Source organism: Achroia grisella, unplaced genomic scaffold (assembly GCF_030625045.1).
Source record: "Achroia grisella isolate CSIRO2021 unplaced genomic scaffold, CSIRO_AGI_Agris_v1 utg516, whole genome shotgun sequence".
In the NCBI taxonomy this organism is placed as follows: Eukaryota; Metazoa; Arthropoda; class Insecta; order Lepidoptera; family Pyralidae; genus Achroia; species Achroia grisella.
In genome coordinates this window covers 892,173-914,854 of record NW_026712909.1, presented here as the reverse complement: position 1 = coordinate 914,854, position 22,682 = coordinate 892,173, and the positions used below count along the sequence as shown (strand labels likewise).

At 34.8% G+C, this 22,682-nt stretch overlaps 2 protein-coding genes across 6 annotated transcripts in view; one reads left to right on the top strand and one right to left on the bottom strand.

The window, feature by feature from the left end:
- The window catches only part of LOC131847243 (protein gustavus), a 60,978-nt gene extending 54,181 nt beyond the window's left edge, over positions 1 to 6,797 (top strand). For all 4 annotated transcript variants that reach the window (XM_059196763.1, XM_059196761.1, XM_059196760.1 and 1 more), the window contains exons 2-5: positions 3,195 to 3,497; positions 5,144 to 5,405; positions 5,907 to 6,162; positions 6,634 to 6,797. In XM_059196763.1, the coding sequence (XP_059052746.1) occupies positions 3,307 to 3,497; positions 5,144 to 5,405; positions 5,907 to 6,162; positions 6,634 to 6,770 (846 nt within the window). In that variant the 5' untranslated portion in view covers positions 3,195 to 3,306 and the 3' untranslated portion in view covers positions 6,771 to 6,797. The remainder of the gene's footprint in view (positions 1 to 3,194; positions 3,498 to 5,143; positions 5,406 to 5,906; positions 6,163 to 6,633) is intronic.
- Positions 6,798 to 7,128: 331 nt separating this feature from the next.
- LOC131847242 (uncharacterized) lies at positions 7,129 to 22,440 on the bottom strand. Of its 2 annotated transcripts, XM_059196759.1 has the most exons (18): positions 22,230 to 22,440; positions 21,862 to 21,944; positions 21,100 to 21,143; positions 20,251 to 20,478; positions 19,130 to 19,224; positions 18,596 to 18,714; positions 17,560 to 18,006; positions 16,419 to 16,841; positions 16,188 to 16,307; positions 15,933 to 15,977; positions 15,202 to 15,840; positions 14,663 to 14,812; positions 14,032 to 14,215; positions 13,201 to 13,564; positions 12,232 to 12,397; positions 11,280 to 11,487; positions 10,653 to 10,788; positions 7,129 to 10,143 (listed from the first exon to the last, which is right to left on the bottom strand). In XM_059196759.1, exons 1-18 carry the CDS (start codon positions 22,337 to 22,339, stop codon positions 10,009 to 10,011), a joined length of 3,696 nt encoding a protein of 1,231 aa, XP_059052742.1. In that variant the 5' UTR covers positions 22,340 to 22,440; the 3' UTR covers positions 7,129 to 10,008. The 2 variants fall into 2 exon arrangements, with proteins under 2 accessions (XP_059052742.1, XP_059052741.1); XM_059196758.1 differs by lacking the exons at positions 7,129 to 10,143; positions 10,653 to 10,788; positions 11,280 to 11,487; positions 12,232 to 12,397 and having other exon boundaries at positions 12,462 to 13,564; positions 18,587 to 18,714.
- Positions 22,441 to 22,682: the final 242 nt, after the last annotated feature.

Genomic DNA, 22,682 nt, shown 5'->3' with positions numbered 1-22,682 from the left:
CTCAATGTTCAGCACATCGCGTGTAAACCGTACCCACGGGCCTTATCTAATCATAATGTATTTACCTAATAGTGGCGAGTTTTACTTATATGTGCCTAGGTTAGATTTGCTTGTTTTATGTACTCAATCCTATGAAACAATAGCCTTAAACAATATTTAAAATTACATTTAAATGGACTGTAATAAACGAATATATTATATAATAATTGGTCATAACATTTTCTTTTAATCGTCACATATTAATTACTGTTAACACTTAAGTTTGTTTAATTATATAATAAGTTCAGAAGTACATGCAATATTTTAATATGTCCCTAGATGGCTCGGTCAAAAGCATTTCGCAAGATGACCCTTATATCAGAGAGCCACTTTCTACATTCCACTCAAGAAATATTAACATTTTATGTTATACACTACGCCTTCGATTTCTCGATTTTGTAAACGCTGCCAAAATATGGCCCGAAGAAAATAAGATATTACCTAATTTTTAACATAAAATATCATATTCTGTCATACAAAATAATCGTTATTTCTCCAATTAAGCACTGTTTGGTATTGTAGAGTTTTAAATTTGGTTCAATAATAAATATAGGTACTGTGATCCAATTAACAATTAATCCACCCTCCACAGACTCGTTCTGTATTCAATTCAGTTTCAGGACGTTTCAATTTCTGCTGTAGCTGTCGTTTTTGTTTGCGTATAAAATTAAACATTGGCAATCAGTGTTCTATTTGTTATTACCTGGACCCTCGATGTAACCTGTATTCGTGATAGTTTGATTTACAGAAAATGTGTACTGTTACTACCTTTTTAATTAAAAATATTGAAGAAGAATGAATATCTCCAGAAATTACAGATGTATAGATAATAAATTAGTACACAGAAATATAACATCATTTTTTATAGGGGACAAGTTCTCATTAAATGTCCACTTATTACTTAGGACTTATCGAACAATTCTCATGAATATACTAGAATTATATTGTGATCTCTATTCATGTATATATGTACTTATTATAAATGGTGAATACAAGCAATGATTGGTTGTTAAAATGTCAATTTTGAAATTATAAAAACTCATAATACTTAAAGCAGTCTAAAAAAACTGGTGTGTTAATAAGGCTTGTTTCTATCAGCATGAAACTACAACGTGAGTTTCTGTATTTACATTAGTGACATCCACGAGACGAGCGTCATTTGGCTAGTTCATTGTTCGGGCGCGTTGGCACACGCTAATGTTGTCGGCCTAGCAACATTCGCCTGTTCCATTCACCTCTCACCGAGCGTGAACGGTATTGCATACAGCCGCACCCGGGTTTTACATTTACTTAGACGAAAAAAATACATTTTGATTTGTACTTTTATCAACATGTACATAACTACACTTTTATCTGTCTCTACACGAACTAGTTTCCCACGGTTAGAACGTATCAGTTGCAAAGTGACATCATTAGTTTGTTGTTACGTACCGAGAACGTACGAGTCAACACATTGTGAATTTGCTGATAATTTTATTGGAACAAAGCAGTTTTTACGTTCAAGAGACATTTTAGCAGAAACAATAGTTATCTTTAGTTAGAAATATCTATGTAGTATTAATAAAGAATGCTAAATTAACAACTGATCGGGTTAATTCAAACCTTTCTAAATTGGCGTATATGAACGGAAAGTAACCACAAAACCTCATTAAGCAAGAGGAGCGGTAATATTTTATACACACTTAAATTAATGTTTTATAAACCGCAAATCCAATTAAACTTTATATTGTACGCGTCGTATAATTCCTGACCTCCTATGACGTCATAGCGCTATCGGCAATCGCATGTACGTCTGTTTATTTACTACCGGGTAAGTCACATGTACCTACTTATATTAGACTGACCTGTATGGTATGTATGTCATATTCCAGACATCTGATAATCGATTCCGAGTCTATTACAACATACACGTAGGATTACCAACGTGACCACGTATATTTTATAAGTGCCTAGTTCTCGTAATATAATACCTACTCTTATATATGAGAAATTTATATTTACAACCTAAGAGAACTATTTGATCTGACCAAAGAACCCGGTTTCTAACTTCTATAACTATTTGATTATTGTAAAGTTCGACTATAAGAATTTCTTGTCATTGTTTGTGATCCGCAGCAATACAAAAAGGCCCTAAACTCACTGTGGAATTTTGTTCAGCGAACATAACACTGATTTTGAACTTCAACCCATTTGAGGGTACTTGAAAATATTTAATAAACAAAAGGAACATAAAAATGGCGACTTCTGTGTATGTATATATTGAGGAGGTACACTATTATTATTAGAAATCACAGTGTCTATGACATTATCTACATGCTTTTCGACAATAAACGTAGGGTTACGGTTATTGTCGAAAAGTTAATGAACACTGCCAGGCTAGCCACAGCGCCATTCTAGGAACATTAACTTGTTCAACAGCGATGTCGGCTTGCAGCGGTGGCGACGCGACGGGAGGGGACACATTCACTGCCTTTCACTTCCCGCTTTTGTCATGCAGGCGCTCTAGGCATCGGAAAGGCAGACGGCCTTGTGGTCTGCATGCCTTTTAGGCGTCCCTTCCCATCTCACATAGATTGTGCGCGCAAACGCTAACATGTTTCTTAGCTTTACTTAATTTTATTCTATGTGCAGCCTAGAATTATATCCACTTTGATTCTATAAGTTATTATACTATATTATAAAAAAACAATACCAACTAACACACAACTTGTTATTATGTATTACGAAGGATTTAATATACAATTACATGATATCATGGTCAAGGATAAATAAAGAGCAATTAAATCTGCGGTAATAGAACATTCGCATGTGTTGGAGCGAGCTCCAGGGCCATGTTAACCTTGGCTTTTGAGCGGTGACTTTCACGGTTAGACGGTCGCTAGTTACATAAGATGAGCGGGCTACTCCGAAGCCGACGCCCCGGCATCTGCTATGACGACATAGATGCCACTCACTAACGCACAAACCGGTTTCTCGCACTTCCATAATAGAATTAAGTAATAATTATAATACAGATTGACCACTGCATGGTCAATTAATAGCCACACTCACGAAGACCTTTTATATTTAGGTAGAAGTAATATTGTGGTTGTTAACGCAGGTGAAGTACTTGCTGATGTCCATGTAACTACAATTGCATCTTTGTTTGTTTCCAGGTACAAGAGCGGGGTGCGCTCAGTGAGGAGCGGGGGCGGCGGTGGCGCGGAAGAGGCGCGGCGCGGCGGCCTCAAGGCGCTGCCGAAGCGCGCCCGCACTCGCTGCAGGGGCATGAACATGGGGCAAAAGCTGTCCGGCGGTGTTAAGTCGGTGTCGCGCGAGTGCACGGCGCCGTTCAAAGCGGTGGTGGCGCGAGAGCTGGCGCCGGAACCTCCGCGGCCCGCGCGCCTCGACGCGCTACTGGACGCGCCGCCCGCGCATCCCGAGCTCCAGCTCAAACATGCATGGAATCCAGATGACAGGTATGGTGTACCATCGAATATTTTTAACACAGAAACATACCATACCATACCATAGCCCTCTTTGCCACAAATAAAGAGTTCATCCCCTGTACTTGTTAGCACTCAGTGATTGTTCACATTTAGTGTAGTTTTCTGTAGGGCCTATAATATATGATATTAGTTTCTTCTTTTCTAAGCAATCCTCCAAAAACACAATAAAAGTTTTGAGATTGACGAAATATATAACCAAGTCATTCAGAGTAGATGAAACTGATAGCGTTTATTGTTGTTGTATTGAACCGTTGTTTATTTTTTTTTGTTTTAATAATGATGATAAACTAATTCGGACGGATTCTCACATTTTTGTATTTGACTAGAAAACTATGCGTTATAAACATTAACAACACTCATGTCCTGGTATAACAAGCCTTATAGGCAGCTTTAACCGATTAGTATCCTACAAATCGTGCGCTGCAGCAACCGTGAAACGTGAATATTATTAAATAATACTATTACCTATTCCGCATATGCTTTTAATATTTAGCCAAAACAAAGTAGGCCTATACAGTAACAAATTGAACATATATAAGTCTAAGTAGGCGTGGTCACCGATTCTGTTGAAGGCATACATGATTAAATACCATGTGCATTATGCATAAATAATATCGACAATGAAATAACTACCTATTGCATTTTTTTTCTTTAAATGTACAATTTGTTACTGTTATTCATTTAGTATACGTAGCTATATATTAAATACAGAAAATATTCTTGTTTCCTACTATTTCTTCACGGATCTGATTACACTTAAACGGGACGGTTACTTCATGTGATTACACCACGCTAAAGACAATAGGTACCGCAATCGTGTAATGTTCAACATTGACGCTACATTTTTTCTAACTCTTCCGTTAGTCCACATCGCTTCATCTATTTTAAGATACAGTTTACGAAACGCTTCTCTATTCCGTAATCCTTGTAATGTGAGATTTCCGACATAAAACCTTGGTTGCAATGCAACAGCAATTTTGAATAGGGAAATCTAAATAGATAATATTAATTTGTAAGATCCACGAACGCTGAACAAATCCATTGTAGTTGTAATTCCAATGTCATAAAGTGACGGATCATTATAAAATTATGTACCTTTGTGTGTATACTATAAGATTAAAATTGATAAATTACCTTTATTATATATATATAATTTGAAGTACTATAAAATATATTCAAAGTTAATCTGGATATCTATATAACAATGTAAATTATCATAACAAAATATTACTGTTAGATCTAACTCTTCTTCAGAAGCATCTCTAAAGTGAAATATCGAAACATATCGAACCAAGATGACAAAGAAAACGCCAAGTGTTGAAAATTATTGAAAATTATTAGTGGTCGTGTATAAACATAAATAGTACCCACCATGGCTTTTCGAACCTATATTTTTATACCATTTCGATTGCGTTACGCTTCCTTTGTCCGATATTACATACAGTATTATCTATCTTAGAGTAACGTATGTAACATGTGAGAACAAAATGTAAATGTACACTATTGTACTTGCATACTTATATATCTAGGCGTCATCCACTGAATTTATTACTATCGCATTTCGCGTATCTGTGATAAATATATCAATAATCTGACGACCATTTAATAAATTCCAGATCACTAAATATATTTGTAAAAGAAGAGGATGCGTTAACGTTCCACCGACATCCAGTAGCGCAAAGTACGGACTGTATCCGGGGCCGCGTGGGGTACTCGCGCGGACTCCACTGCTGGGAGGTGGTGTGGCCGGCCAGGCAGCGTGGTACACACGCCGTCGTCGGAGTTGCCACTGCACATGCGCCTCTGCATTCCGTCGGCTACCAGAGCCTAGTCGGTGCCACTGACCAGAGCTGGGGATGGGATCTAGGCAGAAATAAGGTACGTCCATGGTTTTCTTTTATACTACGAAGGCTGCAAACGGCCCATCTGATGGTAAAAACAACAGGGATATCACGTGCATGGTCACTTATGTTTAAACCACCAAACTTATTATTAGAGATATTTTTTTCTTCATAGGTAATTCTTGATTGTAACAAAATAAAATTAATTTTACGGTTTTGTATAAACCATTTGAGAGTTGCCGTTACAAGCTAAATGCAACTGCAAAATAAACTACATAAACACGTAACTTATGTTAATATATTTCAAATGAAAATTCTTGATAGTTAATATTCTGATGCATAACATTATACTAACTTTATATTAGAAAACTTGTTATATATTGCTTGTTGTTGTTGTTATATTAAACTTGTTAATCAAGTATATCCCTACGATGCAGTAACATGTGACATACTCACTACCTAGATCGCGCTATAATCGGATCTGTAGTCGTAATTATTCAATTGAATGGAAAAAATAATATATATTTTTCAATTTCAGGTGTATCACAACGCTAAAGGCACGGGCGGGAGCGGCACTACGTACCCAGCACTGCTGCGGCCCGACGAACAGTTCCTGGTGCCCGACCGGCTGCTGGTCGTGCTCGACATGGACGAGGGCACGCTCGCGTTCTGCGCGGACGGTCGCTACCTGGGCGTCGCCGCGAGAGGCCTCCGCGGCAACACACTCTATCCTATCGTGTCGGCCGTGTGGGGGCATGCAGAAATCACCATGAAGTACATTGGCGGCCTCGATCGTGAGTTTACATATCTCTATCACTTATGTTATTAGGAGTCCACGTCTCAGAGATATAATAGTGATATCGTTTCAAATATACATATATTCGTGCGTTATAATTATTTTTATGTAAGTACTTTTACCAACTGGTGCAATAACCCACTTGGTCACATGCTTGTAAGTAGTATCTATCGCCTATGAACACCGCCACGGCCGACACGTGGCCATGTGACGACCGTAATACCGCATATGCCTTACAATTCCTAGGGTGTGTGGTTAAAACATGTTGAGCGCACGTAAAAAGCTTTTTTAGGATCGGTAATATATACCATATTACACTAGTATTAAAATTGAACTAATATAGATATCATATAAATAGAGAATTGATCACCATATCATTAAAACAATGTAACAATGATATACGATGTGATATACACTGAAACTCAATTGCTAAATGGCAATCGTAACACGTGGCATGGTGCGATTACAGCGGAGCCGCTGCCGCTGATGGAGCTGTGCCGGCGCGTGATCCGGCAGCGCGTGGGGCGGCCGCGGCTGCAGGCGGCGGCGTCGCGGCTGGCGCTGCCGCCCGCGCTCACGGCCTACCTGCTGTACCGCGCGCCCTAGCCGCCCGCGCCCCCCGCGCCGCCCGCGCCCGCCGCCCCGCCCGCGCCGCCCTAGGGCCGCGCCGGCCGGAACCACCCGCGACAGTGCTCTTGGATCCCGTACGCGATTGACAGTGGAAGTTCGACGTGACGTTTAACGAGTGCCTCGATTGACCCCGCGAGCGACGTCGCGGTCTCAGTGCGAACATTAAGCTGCGAACTGTTAAAATAGTAAACAAGAGATATCGAGGCGACGCAACAAGTGACATTTTGACGATCCGTCCGCTTCCTCGTCTACCTATTAATTAATGATAAGTAAAATCAGTAACACCCGACGTTGCATACTCTAAATATTTGTGTTGTATCCATATTTTTATAGATTCTAAAGAAGCGCATGGGGGCGAAGTAATTGCAGTTGCAATCGTACATAGTGACTCGAATAACTCTTCGTCTCACACGGTGACGTTTTTATTCGACGCCTTCAGTTGAAAAGTATTACAAAATCGAAGTCAGTCCTCGAAGCTAAATCGCGTTAAAGGTACTGGATACATAGCGAGAAACTAGCTTACAATACACGACACGAGATATGCATGCTCCGATATCAATCGGTGACCATTTTAGGTGTAATTATTTCGAGACACACTGCAACAATTCCAATTAAATATCAACGACATGAATACTTTACTTTTATTTAAATATCTGTGATAATTATACTTTAATGACAAATTGAAATTAGCCCATTGTAACTGAATTGTACCTAATGCATATAATTATTTTCTAATCCATTTACCTGTGTTGCACCGATGTCTAAATTATTCAATTTATTATTGAGTGTTGTGACTCTGCCGAGCTGAATCAGACAGCTGGCATCGTTCAGTGGTGGGCGAGTATGAACCTATTTCGTTACCTAACAGTTATGAGCGATTTATTTACGGCACTATAATTATAAGTTAGATGTGGCATTCTATTGCTAATACTTATGTTAACATTGATCAACTCTAATGCGAACCGCACGTGTTTAAAGCCATATTGATCTCTTACGAAATACGATCTCTGTTTCGACTAGATGTGATAGTTTACGCAGAGAAAGTATTTTACTTGTTAAGAAATAATTTAAAATGAACAACAGCGACTAACTCACGAGCCTCGGCAATTATAACTATATTATTAGAGATGTCATTGTTCTTATAACAATAGCGATGCGATCGACGACGATTCGCTTATCGCACACTAGGCCAGTGTATCGTTGGCAATCTTACATACTATTTTATAGCTCATTAAGTGACTGGTTTATTTTTTTAGTTTAGTATGTCTAATTCCTAATGTAAAAACGTGTGAGTGTGTTATTATGTATATAAATATGACTATGCGCACTTTATCCGCAAGTGAACGTGTCATCCGGGGATTATTTTAGCTGTACATTTCTAAAACTTAGTATATATATTAGATGGATATATTGCAAATTAATATCTCCTCGTTGTCTTCTTTTGCGACTTTTAGACTAATAGGTATAAATGCAATAATTTAATGAAGATAGTATTTTCAAAGCACTGTTCTAATCGAATCGTCAGCCATTTTGACCCAAATTAGTTGTATGTTAACCTTATAAAGATGTGTAAGTACTTCCATTTTAATAAGATTTTTCATATGTAGATTGTACGGCAAAGTAGACATCCCGTGTGGAGTTCACTTTTGTACAATGTTGGCATTCACGTTCTATCGCTCGTCTCATATATATATTGTATTTTTTACTCGAATAAGTTTCAGTTGACGGCGGTGAATTGAGTCGCATTGCATTTTGTACTGTGAGTGATTTTAACGTGAATATTAACATTATTGTAAGAATGAATTTGATAAACTGCCAAATGCGAGGCGTGTGGATGTGCGAGCGAGTGCGAACGCGTGAAGTATGCAAGTAGTGACAGCGTGTTCGTGTGATACGTATTTTGTGCGTTGTGCGTTAAAAAGAATATTTTTGTTGTATAAGAGGATATAATCATGATAATATACACCAAGCTCTATGTGTTTTTGATTCGATCTTTTACAATAAACCCCTCTGAAACACCAAACTTTATTTCAACGATTTTCTTGTATAGCTTATTATTCTGTATCTTTTACATGTGTCCTAAAAAGGGGTTTATAGTAAAAGATTTGAATACATATTAGAAAAATTAATCTTTTAAAGTCCACCATTTAGTCTGTGTATAAATATATATATATGAATGGATATCATTTTGCCGTGTTGAATGACATTATTATAAATGGAAATGCATTTTAGTTTTATAAGTTGTAGGCAATATTTTTAATGGTCATAAAATTTCTAATGGATAATTCGACGACAGACGAATCTCTTAGATACAATGATTAAAAAAAATAGGAAAACGATTGGAGTAAATATACTGGTTAAGAAAATAATAAATGATATAAATTATAATTGCTTTTTATTTTTTTAATAAGAAAGAAGGAAATTTTACATTGCAATTTTTCACAATGTATGTATTCCTATAATGGACGGAATAAATTAACACTGACACGAAATATAGTGATTAACATAAAATAAGGGTGCTGTGCTTAATATATAAAATTTATGTATTTGTATTATTTTGTTTTAATTCCATGTATAAATACCATTGGCATGTGTAAAACACCAAAAAGTTTCAGTGCAAAAACCTGAAAACCGCCATTGCAATATTTGTAGTGTAATATTTGCACTGAGTATTTCTGATCTCACACATAGTGATGATAGTAGAATTAAACAAAATAGAAATCCACAATGTAATGAAATGGAACTCGATAAAATATAATAAACTTATTACAGCACATATATTTAATTTTATTCTTATAAATAGAAACAAATCACTGCAGCGTAAATTAAAAAATCATATCATCATTATAAAATAAAGTCCATAAAATATCTAATATCGAACACTAATCGAGGATATTATTGACGGAGTCTATTGCCCACTTATAATATATTACTTCTGGATAACATAGTTAAAATAAAATAGAACTGACCAGCAATTTACTATTATCTTGAATATTCTTGTTATTTCACAACCGGCGTAGTATTTTGTTTTAAATATACGTCATGCTATTGCAGTATTAGAATTTAATAAAGAGCAGGAGAAAAAGAAACTTTTTTTAAACTCTTGTTAAGTTTTCGAATGCCAATCCTACAGTAACAATAAAAACTATATGGAATAAAAATGTACAAGGCTTTGACTAATAATAATGCTAAATTTAATATAAATACTTTAAACTTAATCATAAAGCGTATGATGTTCTATCATAGAGTCGTCACAGATGATGATTGTATTCTCATCGGCGAAGTCTTGAGGTAAGTCGATTTGTGCCGTCAATTCTTGGAGACCACCTATCAATTCGTCGAGAGATGACTGAAACAATATATCAATATACATTACCATTATAGTATAATAAAGTAAATCCTACTCGTAATATTAACCCTTTGCACTTTTAATTATGCTTTAGAAAGTTTGTAAATAATTTTGAATTAGCATAACAGTTGAGATTCGATATCCCTTATATATCCCCCGTGCGGGGACATACGAGTACAAAGGGTAAACTACACTTAGAAAAAGCAACACATTATTACTGTATCCCTGTATGGATAATATTGTTTGTTGTTAACATAGTATACAGTAGTTTAAATGCAATTTATATTTATTTAATTCATAAATTAGTAATTGTTATTTAGTATGTTTTTAAGTGTCAGTCACTTTGCAATTTTCCAATAAAAAAGATATATTCTACAAACCAAATCACTTTTAGATATTAGTGAAAACTTTATTGTGGCAATATTACTGTCACGTGAAATATAATTATATCTAAAATAGATTTGATAAATTATAGGATCAAACGATGAAGGTTCTTCTTTAGTCTTTACCTTGGTTTCCTTGAAATCTGCTAAGTAATTATCTAAAGTAGGGTCCTCCCCTTCAAACTGACCAGCCAGTGACCGTAGGTGCTCTGGTAACAGTGAAATATTCAGCTCCCCATTCTGTCCCTCATCTCTTAGAACTCTGTTAACACATAAACGCTTATATTAATGGTTTAAATCGTTGACGAATATTCGCAACTTATATATAATATATTTTATCCATTAAATAAATAAATAAATATGTGAAATATTTTGTACAAATAGTTTATTACATCCTTCTCAATTCCGAATTGGCTAATCATAACAATTAAGTAATACATGACATATTATTCCGAGAAGTCAATATTAGTATACAAAGTTGAATGTAGTATACAATCTTGATACTTTAACAAATCAATTAACCGAAAACATTGTAACTTTTTACATGTATGAAGTTTATTTAATTTCAAAATTAGTTTCATGTACAGGAAGAAATCCTGATGAGTGAACAATACCAAGCAGGTTAGTCATTTAAATGTTATATCTACAGGCTCACTTCTTGTTTTTAATAAAACTCCCTTGGACACTCCCCATTGCCTTAACCGCGCTATCTGAAAGATCTATAACAATGTGGCAACGGTCGTCGAGACTGACTTGAGTATGCGCCGCCGCGTGGTCTCTGCGCCGGTGAGCAGCGTGAGTGTGGCGAGCGTGGCGGTGGTGGCGGCGTCACGTGCGCGTCGCTCGAGGCGCGGCCACAGCGACGGCGGCAGCGCCAGCGTCACCACGTGTCCGCCGCGCGCCCGCACCACCGCCGCCGCGCCCTCCAGTCGCGCGCTCTGCGCCGCGCACGTGAATTGCACTGCGCAGTACCACCACACATCAATTAATCAAAGTTTGTTATACTGTTGTTTGATGGTAAACAGTTACCATAAAGTATAGACGCCTGATAAACAGTAGAGTCACATGCCTAGTAGCTGCCTTTAGACAAATCATTCATACATATATTCATACGCGCGGGAATGTCAGAGCGTGCAAATGTGAGTCACTGTATTTAACTATTTTCTATTTACACTCTTTCGCGCGAGTTTCCGCATATGATTAATGTCAATTCAGCTTCTTTTTAAAATTTTATATTCCATTGACATGTTTGAGATTTATAACTCTATATAATTATGTTTCTGCTCCAGATCAGATTTTCGCCTATTGCAATAATAATTATACACTAAGAAAGACAATAAATCTTGCACGATTGATAAACGCGGGAATGCGCGAGTTGCTGCGCAAACGGCGCGTGCAATTTTTCTCGTTCTGTGTCTACATTTACAGGCACATTCTTTCCTGCGCAAAAACCTATTCGCGTGTGAAATAGCGCATATGTAAAGGCAGCTAATCTTACTTACTTAATATCATATACGCGAAAGTTTGTTAATATGGATTGTTATCTGTTACTACTTCACGCAAAAACTACTGAATGGATTTTCATGAAACTTTACAGCAATATTGCTTAAAAATATTATGTAAATCGGGCGAAGTATAACGATAATGAAGTAAGTGTGATGCAGACGATGTTGCGAGGGTAAGTAACGAAGATATGTAAACTTACAGTTGAAATGCACCTTGGCGAGCACGAACGCGGGCGCGGCGGCGCGGTTGTAGAGCGGCAGCGCGACGGAGGCGCCGGCGGCGGCGCGCACCAGCGCCGTGTGGCCGCACGTCACCGGCCCGCGCCACCACGCGCCCTCGCCGCCCGCGCACGCGCACAGCGCCACCTGACACGCGCGCCACGTGGTACAACATGCCCAGCGGGGAGGCGACGCTCGGAAACGGCTCGCCATACGAGACAGTGGTATAAGGAGAGAAACCAGAGAGATTCGGTCACCGGACGGGCCTCGCCTCGATGGGATAGGAGACGACTCTCTGACCCGTGTGGCGCCCGTGTTACGCGGTACAGCGAGGCCCGTCCGGCGACTGAATCTCTCTCGTTTACCTCCCTATACCATGCCCTTTTCAACCTTCCCTCTCGCCCCGCGTTAGTCATTAGCTAACGCATACGGATGCACCGTTCTATTCTTGTGATGAGATAGCTCTCCCAATGAAGGGTGGATAATAAAGAAATGTCATGACTATTCAAAAGTGCTTAAATTAAGTTTATTTGAAGAAATGATCTTCTATTCAATTCTATTCTATTCCATACATAGATCCCTTAAAAGACACAGAGTGTGGTTTTTTTAAGGGATGTTAATGGAATGGTGGACACGTCTGCGCGAACGGTTTACGTTGGCGGGGCACCAATGGAGGATGATAAGATGAATATATGGTCAGGTCAGTTGTCCCATCGTGGCAAATTCACCAAGAATTTAACATGATTTTCAGGCGGTTCGGTCTGAAAAGTGGCGTGGAAAAACCAGTTGCAGCCTTAAAATAGTTCGAAAAAAACTTAATAATATTACAAGTGCATGGCATTATCGTACTCCACCAGCAGATTTGCTACATGTACACCAATAACCCTATACCTAACGCAATCCATGCAAACATATATGAAGTAATGTTATTAAACATATTGTATCCTTACCTTTCGTGTAAAATCGCTGTTCTTATCGAACACTAAATATAATGTTGCTGCATGGGGCAACGTGGAATTTGGCGTAAAAATGACAGATAATGGTCTGCATTCGTTGGGCCCAAAAGATAATATGTAACTGCCTCGTGACTCCACACCGGGCATATCTATCGAAAAACCTTCACCTACTATTTGGCATTTTATGTACACTTTTTTATTTGTGGAATTTTTTAAACTCAATTCCTTGCGACCGGCGCGTACCCAAGACATAATATTGTAGTTAGTTTTAATCGGGAATGATTTTGGTTTCTCTATGCCACCGGTAATGTCCATGGTTGTTTTTTTACCAGTAACAACATCTTCAAATATAACTATTCTGTAACAATCATTTTGTTGTGTTTTAATACTTTCTTGGTTTAAACAATATATTATAATATAATCAGACGATATTACATCTGTGTGGTTTCTAATGATTTTTCTAATTGTGATATCACTGATTTTTGTGGTGATTATTAAGCGTTTATTAACAATAAACATTACAGGTAACCGACAGACAAAAATTAAATATTCACTTTTAGGAGATGGTGGATGGCAGTATTTTTTATATTTTTATCATAAATCGGTACCATGTGGTATACTAAAAAATTAAATGAATTCTTAATAGTTACTTACAGCAGATATTCATATATACGTTGAAGAAAATTATCGAAAATAAAGTACATACTTTGTTTTAGTGCTTTTACATTTTATCCTCAAAAAAAAATTAATATTACGTACGCTTTTGACGCAATTGCGGAATCATATGATGCAGATACTGTTATATTACACGAAACATATACTTACGCATCAGTCACACAGTCAGCAGCTCCAGTGTAAAACATATTTATAGATGTGGAGCTGCTAGGTTGTAAATCAAACTTGGATGGTGTAATTTTGAAAGGAAAAGTACTATTACTGTCGCTCTTAAATTTGACTATCCATGTACCCGATATTGATCCTGTATTGGATACGTTGATAGTAGTCATTGCTGAAAATAAAAATATTTTGACCTTTGTATTGCAGCGATTTAAAATTCAATTTGCATGCCATCTCCGTACGATACAATCAATTTATCCATGTAATAATGTGGGCGTTTTCAAGAATACATTATATTTTATATTATACTAGGTTTCACCCGCGTGCAAATTTACAGGATATAAGATATATGACTTGATGTAAAGTGTCTTCAAGGTAACAAATCTCCATCCATCCATTTATCCATACTCACAAACTTTCGCATTTATAATATATGTATATCACTTATGCGTTGCTAATTCAGAGGACTAAAGACGTTATGCTTTCAAATTGACTGATTTCAGTGGCGTAACACCGCTTACAACGCAAGCTGCTGGCGGCTGAAATAGATGAAACCGCGAGCGTATACAGTTAGCGCGTTTTTAGAAAATGGGTATATATAAATTAAAAAAAAAATTACCATGACTGAGTTGCAGTTTGTTACTGGTCAAGTTATTTACAACTAAGTTGACCGATCCCACAGTTGCAATAAGGTCCACTTTCCTCAAAACCGTTTTAATACCGATCAGATGTACATTTAGTGCCCCATGGAATGTAGCCACGGAATCTTCTGCAAAATAATTACAGGGTATAACACAAATATTCACATAATATCAAGAAACATTAATATTATATTATATTTAAATATTATATTTATTTTTTTAACCACTAGCAAATACTAGTGACTTTGACTGTTTTTATTATCCATCCTCGAGATATGATGTATCGTCAAAAAAGGAGTTTATTTGGCCGTTTAGTCTTGAAAAGGTAACAAAAAACATAGACGAATATGTATACTATTAGGGCAATAGTAATTCAAACTGTAAAGTTCAAACTGTATCTAATTTAAGAACACTACAGCAAAATAAAATAGGTATAATTTTGAATTTGAATTTGAAGTAATTAATCAGGAATTTATGTTTATAAATTTAATAACAGGGAAAATATCTAAAAACTTACTCAATTGTATTTCCGATAATGAAGGCGCCATGAACGTAATTGTAACCTTAATTGCGTTGCCTCTTGTTAATCTACACAGTTGTTTATTTAGAGCTTTGGATTTAATTTTTCCAGGTTGCTGTACGTCTTCCACGCCCGTTGGATGATCCATAAGTACTTTATTGATATCACATTTCTTTATTTCTTGTACATTTTTAATCAAAAACATGCTATCACCTTCAAAAACTGTTAAATCTAACTGCAGATCTTCTGAACAATCGCTCATTACCACAAACAGTCTTGTAAGCGATGATTTCTCTTGTGTTGGTGAAAATACAACTTTATTTAAACCATCACTAGACATAGCCTGTATCATGGGCATTTTTATATTAATTTGTATGTTTCCTTTTTGTTCGCAGTCATCCTCTATTGAAGCATCTTTTAAAAATATCGTGAATGGAATAGAGACATTCATTTCGACACTAGACATCAACTGCAATGTAAATTGTTCCGATTTGCCTGGAGACAGCAGTAATGGGAAACGAGGCGCTTCTATAGAAAGATCTTTTCCATTATTTGGTAATTCATCAAACTGAAACTTTGCTGTCAACCAACTATCTGTGAGTGTTGTTATTGTTATAATAACAGGACAACTCACTCCTATAAATACAAAAAGAAATAATGAGCACACTTAGTTTAATGTTGTCACGTTAATTTAGGATACTAGAATCTAGTGCAAAAGTTACTCTTACCTACAAATCCATTGGTCGCTGTTGTTAATATTTCCGCCCATTGTTCTGAAATGAAATAAAAATAAATTAACAAAATTGTTTATGTTAATAATATATATTTAAGTTACAACAAGGATATTTCTGTATGTTAATAGATTTTGTATGTAAAAATGCATTATCGAAGTTTAATAAAATTTTAAGTTAGTACTTAGGTTAGTTAGATGTAAGATGATTGTTATTAGTCCCATGAGTTTGATTGAAGCAAGCCCCACAAACCTTTAGCCAAATAGTCGGATTTCAAGTGCGTATGTTGTAACATCTCGTGCCAATTTACAGATTTATCTAACTCTTTATATTCAACATTTGGGGAGGGTACATGAGATGTATTAGTTTCGCCTGAAAATTTTAACTAAATATATACCTAACATAATATAATTATTATAATAATAGAAACACACAAATGAATAAAGTTGTTTACATATTTATAATATCTACATATTTGCTTACCTTTACTTGTTTGGACTGGGCTATCATTTGATTTGAAGCTTACATAGTTTTCTTGGACAGTACTAAGAGTGGACTGACTCTTACTGGATGGCGACTTTGATCTTGTTGAGCTTCGTTTCTCTTTAACATTTTCTGTTCCAATATTTTCTATATCATTGGCATGAACTTGGGTCACAACTAATGCAGGAATGGATTCCTTATCGATATTTAACTTGTCAACACATATAACGGTATCGACACTTCCAGCTGAACTGGCGGCAGCCATATTTTTGGTATCCTTTAAAAGGGTGGGCTGAACATCTCTATTCATTCTATTCTCCAGTGCATTCATATGTAGCTCAGTGAGTGGTTGCTTTTTGTTCATATTTTCTTTATGTTTGTTCAGTCGCAACAAGTCTGTAATACTTATATTAGATTGTTTTCCTGTAAATATAGGTTCAATATTATTTTATATGATTACTTTAGAAGTTTAGTAAAATTGTGAAATTGAACAAAAAAAATTAAAAGTTAATCTCACAAATTAAAAAATTAAAGTTGCTTATATATGTATGCATTTATTTTATTATTATTATTATTTTATTATATTTATAATATAATATTTATTTATTAAATGTATTGTATTAATGTTTAGCTATTATTACTGTATTAATATTTATATATTTAGTAAGTGTGTATGTCTTTTTTTTTTAAGTATACATTAGAATATTGTTATCTATCAAAATAAACAAAATCTCAAGCACTATCGTTGCCCGCTAACTACCACCTCTGTCACAGCGTTAGGTTGGCTAGAAGATATCTCTTGCAGAGATAAGCCCGCCCTTGCTCACATTATTGAATAACTGTCTTTGTTTATTAATGTAATAAGTGCAATAAAGTATATTATTATTATTAAAGGATATGTGCAAAAAAATAAGCAAAAATTAGGAAATAACATCCTTGATATTCTATTATAGATAGTAATCATTTACTAGACTATAGAAATAAAACATATTGACTTACGAAAAATTCGAACTACATAATATTAGAACTACGTAGACAACGTCTACTCCTAAAATGGAATGGATTTTGAATAATTAATCTATAGTCAAATAGCTATAATTAAACACAGACATACATAGTTTTATTTTCTACATTCACTTACCTAGATAATCTGCTATTTTTGAAATACTGAATGAATTATCAACAGAGCTTTCAGTATCCTCAGTTGCTAAACGTAACGAGGACTGGAGATTTCTTAACAGAATATCTGTAGGTTTGGCAGTTGAGTTCATTAATGGTTTATGACTAGCATCAAGGTTTAGGGACATGTTGGAAGTCATAGGTACATTATTTTGTATATCAGCCACATTATCAAACTTTTTCTCTGCTTTGATGCTACATGTACTGTGATTGATTATTTTAGCAGTATTATAATTGCTAAGCTTCTCCAATGTCTTGGTATTGTTTAGATTATTAATAAACTCATGTGGAGGTGGTTTCTCAACGTTTGTTGTACGTGGTAATTTCACTGGTACGCTGTCTAATGTTTGGTTCATTTTGTAGATGTTCGTAGATTTTGCTATTGGATCCAATGGTGTGTTGTTTGATACTGAAACATTTTGAAGAATATGTAAGTATCTAGTATAACAGTAAAAGTACGAGTTCGTCGTCTTTTAACTGTTAGAATTTAAAGAATTAAATTTACAAATTTCTTGATTAATATGCAGTGATGCAAAATAATCTAAAAATGAGCAGAACTTATAACATGGATATAGTGCTGAAACATGGAAACTAACCATGCATTGCTGATACAAATAACATATATTTACTTTTATTGTTATTTATCATTATTTATTTATTATGTAAGAGCGGAACATGTAAATAATCTATTAAACTGCAATTTTCTAATGTTAAAAGCAAAAATTGTTAGTTAATATGTCTACAATTAATATTTTAGCGCAATGGTAAAATATTTTATGCAGGTCGTCAATTTGTTTGCCATTTAAGTCTTATAAAAATAGAATACTGGATATCAGAAACTAAAATCGTATGTCAGCCCACATGGGTACAAGTGCCACAACACAGATCTGAAGAATATTTTCCTAAATTGACCAAATTCCACTTGAATTTAGCTTAATAAGCTAGATAATATAAAAATTCAGTAATTTTCCTATTATTTATGTACATACATATACTACCATCAGAAATACTAGGTCTCATAGACCTATCTGGGCTGTCAGTTTTTTCCAGGATTCTACCAAATTCCGGACATCTATTCTTGAAATAAGCTCCAACAGATTGATTTGAATTGTTCATACTGAAAAAAAAATCTATGAATATTTTATAACAATAATAGAAGTAGCGCAGCGGTGTTCCTGTGAATGGGGTTAAAAGTATTCTAATTGTTACACAATAGTGATCTGTCATCTCTGTCCAAAACTTCATTCTAATCTAGTAGTTAATCCATCCAAACTTGGAAACTTAAGTGTGTACAATATTAGTAGGAATCAGGACATTTAATTTCATAGCTTCTAATTCACAAATAGACATTCATGCATATATTTGTAATGCACGCACTAAGCTTTTTTCTTCATAACATTTTAAATTAAATCCTTAATTTTTTAACAATTTACAATTTACAACACCAACTCTTATTAAATTAAATCCTTAATTAAGTGTTGGTGTTGTAAATTGAAATAGTAGTTGTTGTAATACACATATAAACAACTTACGACATACTCTCCACAAAATGCGCCTGCTGTTGTTGTACTACGGGCAGTGGCGCTTCTCTCATCACTAATGACACCTCATCTGCAGTTAAATCTCTCTGAAAAGTATATTATATACCATCTGAAAAATTATATAGTAAGGAATACAGAAATATAACGTCATTAAGATAAATTCAATAAGACCAGTAAACAATCATTTTTACAGTATGTCTTCTTTTCGTCAGGGAAAGTTGGCATATGTGCTATAATTACAAAATAGAAGCATTATAGGTTGTCAAATAATTAATTCTAATTAAGTTAGGGGTTTAAAAATACAACTTCCATACTTCACATTGAGTATGCACTATACTCAATGTGAAGTATGGAAGTTGTAGTGAACCGATTTATTCAAATTCAAATTCAAAATAATTTATACATGTAGGACAGATTAGCCGCTTTTGAACGTCAAACTTTTTACATTATAAAATTTTCCCTACCGTCCAGTTCATTTAGCTATCTACATTCCCATATGTACACACATTTAAACAGTGTACATATTTTGTTATATATTTTATCAAATTATTTTAAGGAATTGCATATCACTACTTAATGTTATATTATTTTGTTTTTTCTCTAATGGTCATCAAATCCGACCGTTATTGAGTCTACACGCATACTGCGACACGTGTTTCGCCTCTGAACGAGGTATCATCAGGCTGACTGACGGCTCCTCCTTTCCGAATTTGATCAACATTAGAGAATGTCGTAACAGTAGTCAAGTTTCCGCAGTGAATATTTTGAGATCGCACATGTGAATGAAACAAAATAATATAAATCCACTAAGTAGTGTTTTTGTTATTGTGTATAGGGTATGTAACTGTGTATTAAATCTTACATATATAATCTTATTGTAGATTAGTCTTACAGAACGTGACATATATTTGGGCGTAACAAAATTTATATTTATGTTCAAAAATTTATTGTAAGGGCTACTTTTTCAACGCTTTCCATGATAACAGAAAAAAACCCCTAGAAGGTATTAGACTACATATTTTTTACAGTGTAAAAAGTAAGTCTAAAAGTAGAAATAAATTAATATAGTAGTAATAAAATATACAATAGAGATATTTTTCTATAAACATTACCTTTGAATGGAATGAATAATTAGTAGCAATTGAGTGTCTCATTATATTGTTTATTTCAATTGTTTGTCTATTCATTTCATTGGTGATACTGTCGATGGCCAGGGAATGTCGATGATACTCTTCACACATCTGAGGCACACTTAAACCCATTGACTTCTGATCCACATTAGACTCCACTCCTTCAGTGCCAGTTGATCGTCCCGTCATTTCACCAGGATTGAAAGCGGTCTGAATGTTATTACATAGTTTAATAGTAATGAAACATTATAGTAGCATAATATGAGTGATTTTTCATTTCTAAATCCACACTATATTTTATAAATTCAAAAGTATGTCTGTATGTTTGTTACATTTTCACATCTAAAAGGATGGGAAAAAGTAAAGTACAGTATAGTTCAAACTTTTGAATAAGCTTAAGGAAATTTATACAAAAATAGATTATAACAGGAGATGGCGTAGACTATCTTTTCTCACTTAAAAAGCAGACAAATAACTAATATAGATTATTTGTTATCTTGAAGAAATAGTCTTACTGCAAATACTTTCTCCATAAGATACAAACATAATAGAGAAAAACTACAAGACATGAAATGTTGGGGAAATCTTCATCAACTAGATAATGAGGTAAATGCAAAAACCAATAAGTTATATAATACTCATAAACTATATTATCCTAATACTATCCTCAAAAATCATGGCCCAGAACCTTTTAGAATATTTAGATCATGTAATTTATTCAAAATTATTTTGTCTATTTATCTAATGCTTGTCTATCGCATTAGACAAATAGACAAAATAATTTTATACAGTCTATTTATCATTAAATATTTTATGTTACAAAATACTTACCGATTTGCTTAATGATAGGTTACTGACACCTGAATCTCCAAAACCTGTAAGCATTTTAAATATTAACACACATTATTTATAATAGTAGTTGTATCTATTTATGTTAGGGGAAGGGTTTTGTTACTAATGTGGAACAATAAATGCTTTACAATGTACCAAGTCAGGTTGACCTCTACATGGTTCCCCTAAAAACCTGGAAAATATATGAGGGTCTTATGGTCGTACTTATGGAATATAATGCGATGCCACTGCCTGCCTTAAAGTTTACGTTGTTGTGACACTAGTGAAGAATGGTAATATGAGCATGAGGTTGGTCAATTAGCCTATTATGCCAAAATCACTAGGAATTTATCACAATAATGGTTTCATTAGGGAACCATTTGACATGGTAAATTGCTAGCAATGGGATTATTAGTCCAATTTGCTAACACACCACCTTTCCAAAAGTACATATTATATCATTGTAATCTTCAAACCTAACCATCCACAAATATTCACTCACACCTAAAGGTCGGCTGGAAAAAAATGTTAATAGCATTCAATCCAGCAATAAAACAGAATTTCAAACAAATTAAATTAAATTTATTTCAACAGCCAGACATCAAGACGACAGTACAGGTCTATGATATGTAACTATAGGGAGGTGGACACAGAAGTATAATTATTCAATTAATAATAAATAAATATATAATTAATAATATTATAATATTATAAATATAGAATAGATTATATACAAATTGATATTAATTATTTTATATGTACCTTCAACTTTCTCCAAATCTAAGATGCCTGATGATGTCTCTTTATTACAGGATGTATCCTGAGCCAGTTGATGGGATGCAAGTCTATAAAACATATTTACATAAACATTGTTATAACAGATTTAAGTATTAGTATTCCTTTACAATTTATTTACAGCTTTATTATAAATTCTAAGAAAATATAATATTACATGTAGATTATAGTACATGTACATAAATATACATGTACCACTGAGGTACTTAATAATATAGCAAAGTGAGGAGAAAGTTAATTTTCATATTCTCTTTGATTCTTGACAGCAGACCTAATTACCTCTGACCAGTAAGTTTTCAACTCTTTCCCTTACTTAATCTATAGTTTCTGCTTACCGCTCTAGATCCCCGTCATTGAGCAATAATCGTCTCGGGATGGTGAATGATTTATCTTCAGCCAAATGTATAAGTCTTTGAATTTTATTAGGTGTAAGTGGATTATCCATTTCGTTCCTTTATACTAAATCACCAAGATATATTAAAAATAATGACACAATAAAATTATTATAGTGTTATTATACCCGCAGGAATTGCTAACATTCGATATAAGTAGTTCGTTAAAATTTAAATTTTTGACTTGTCAGTTTTATTTTTTTGGTTCTGTTTTGCCCTTTTTAGGGAAAGGCAAAAGGACTCAGCCCATACAGCCATTGACTTGTCAGTTTGTTTGACAACAGCTGACAACATTGATATGTTTTCCCTTCATTTGTCCATCTCTTTTTTTAATAATGGAAGCAAAGATCAGTAGACCGTACAGCCTAGTATAGATTTAATATAGTAATATATAGA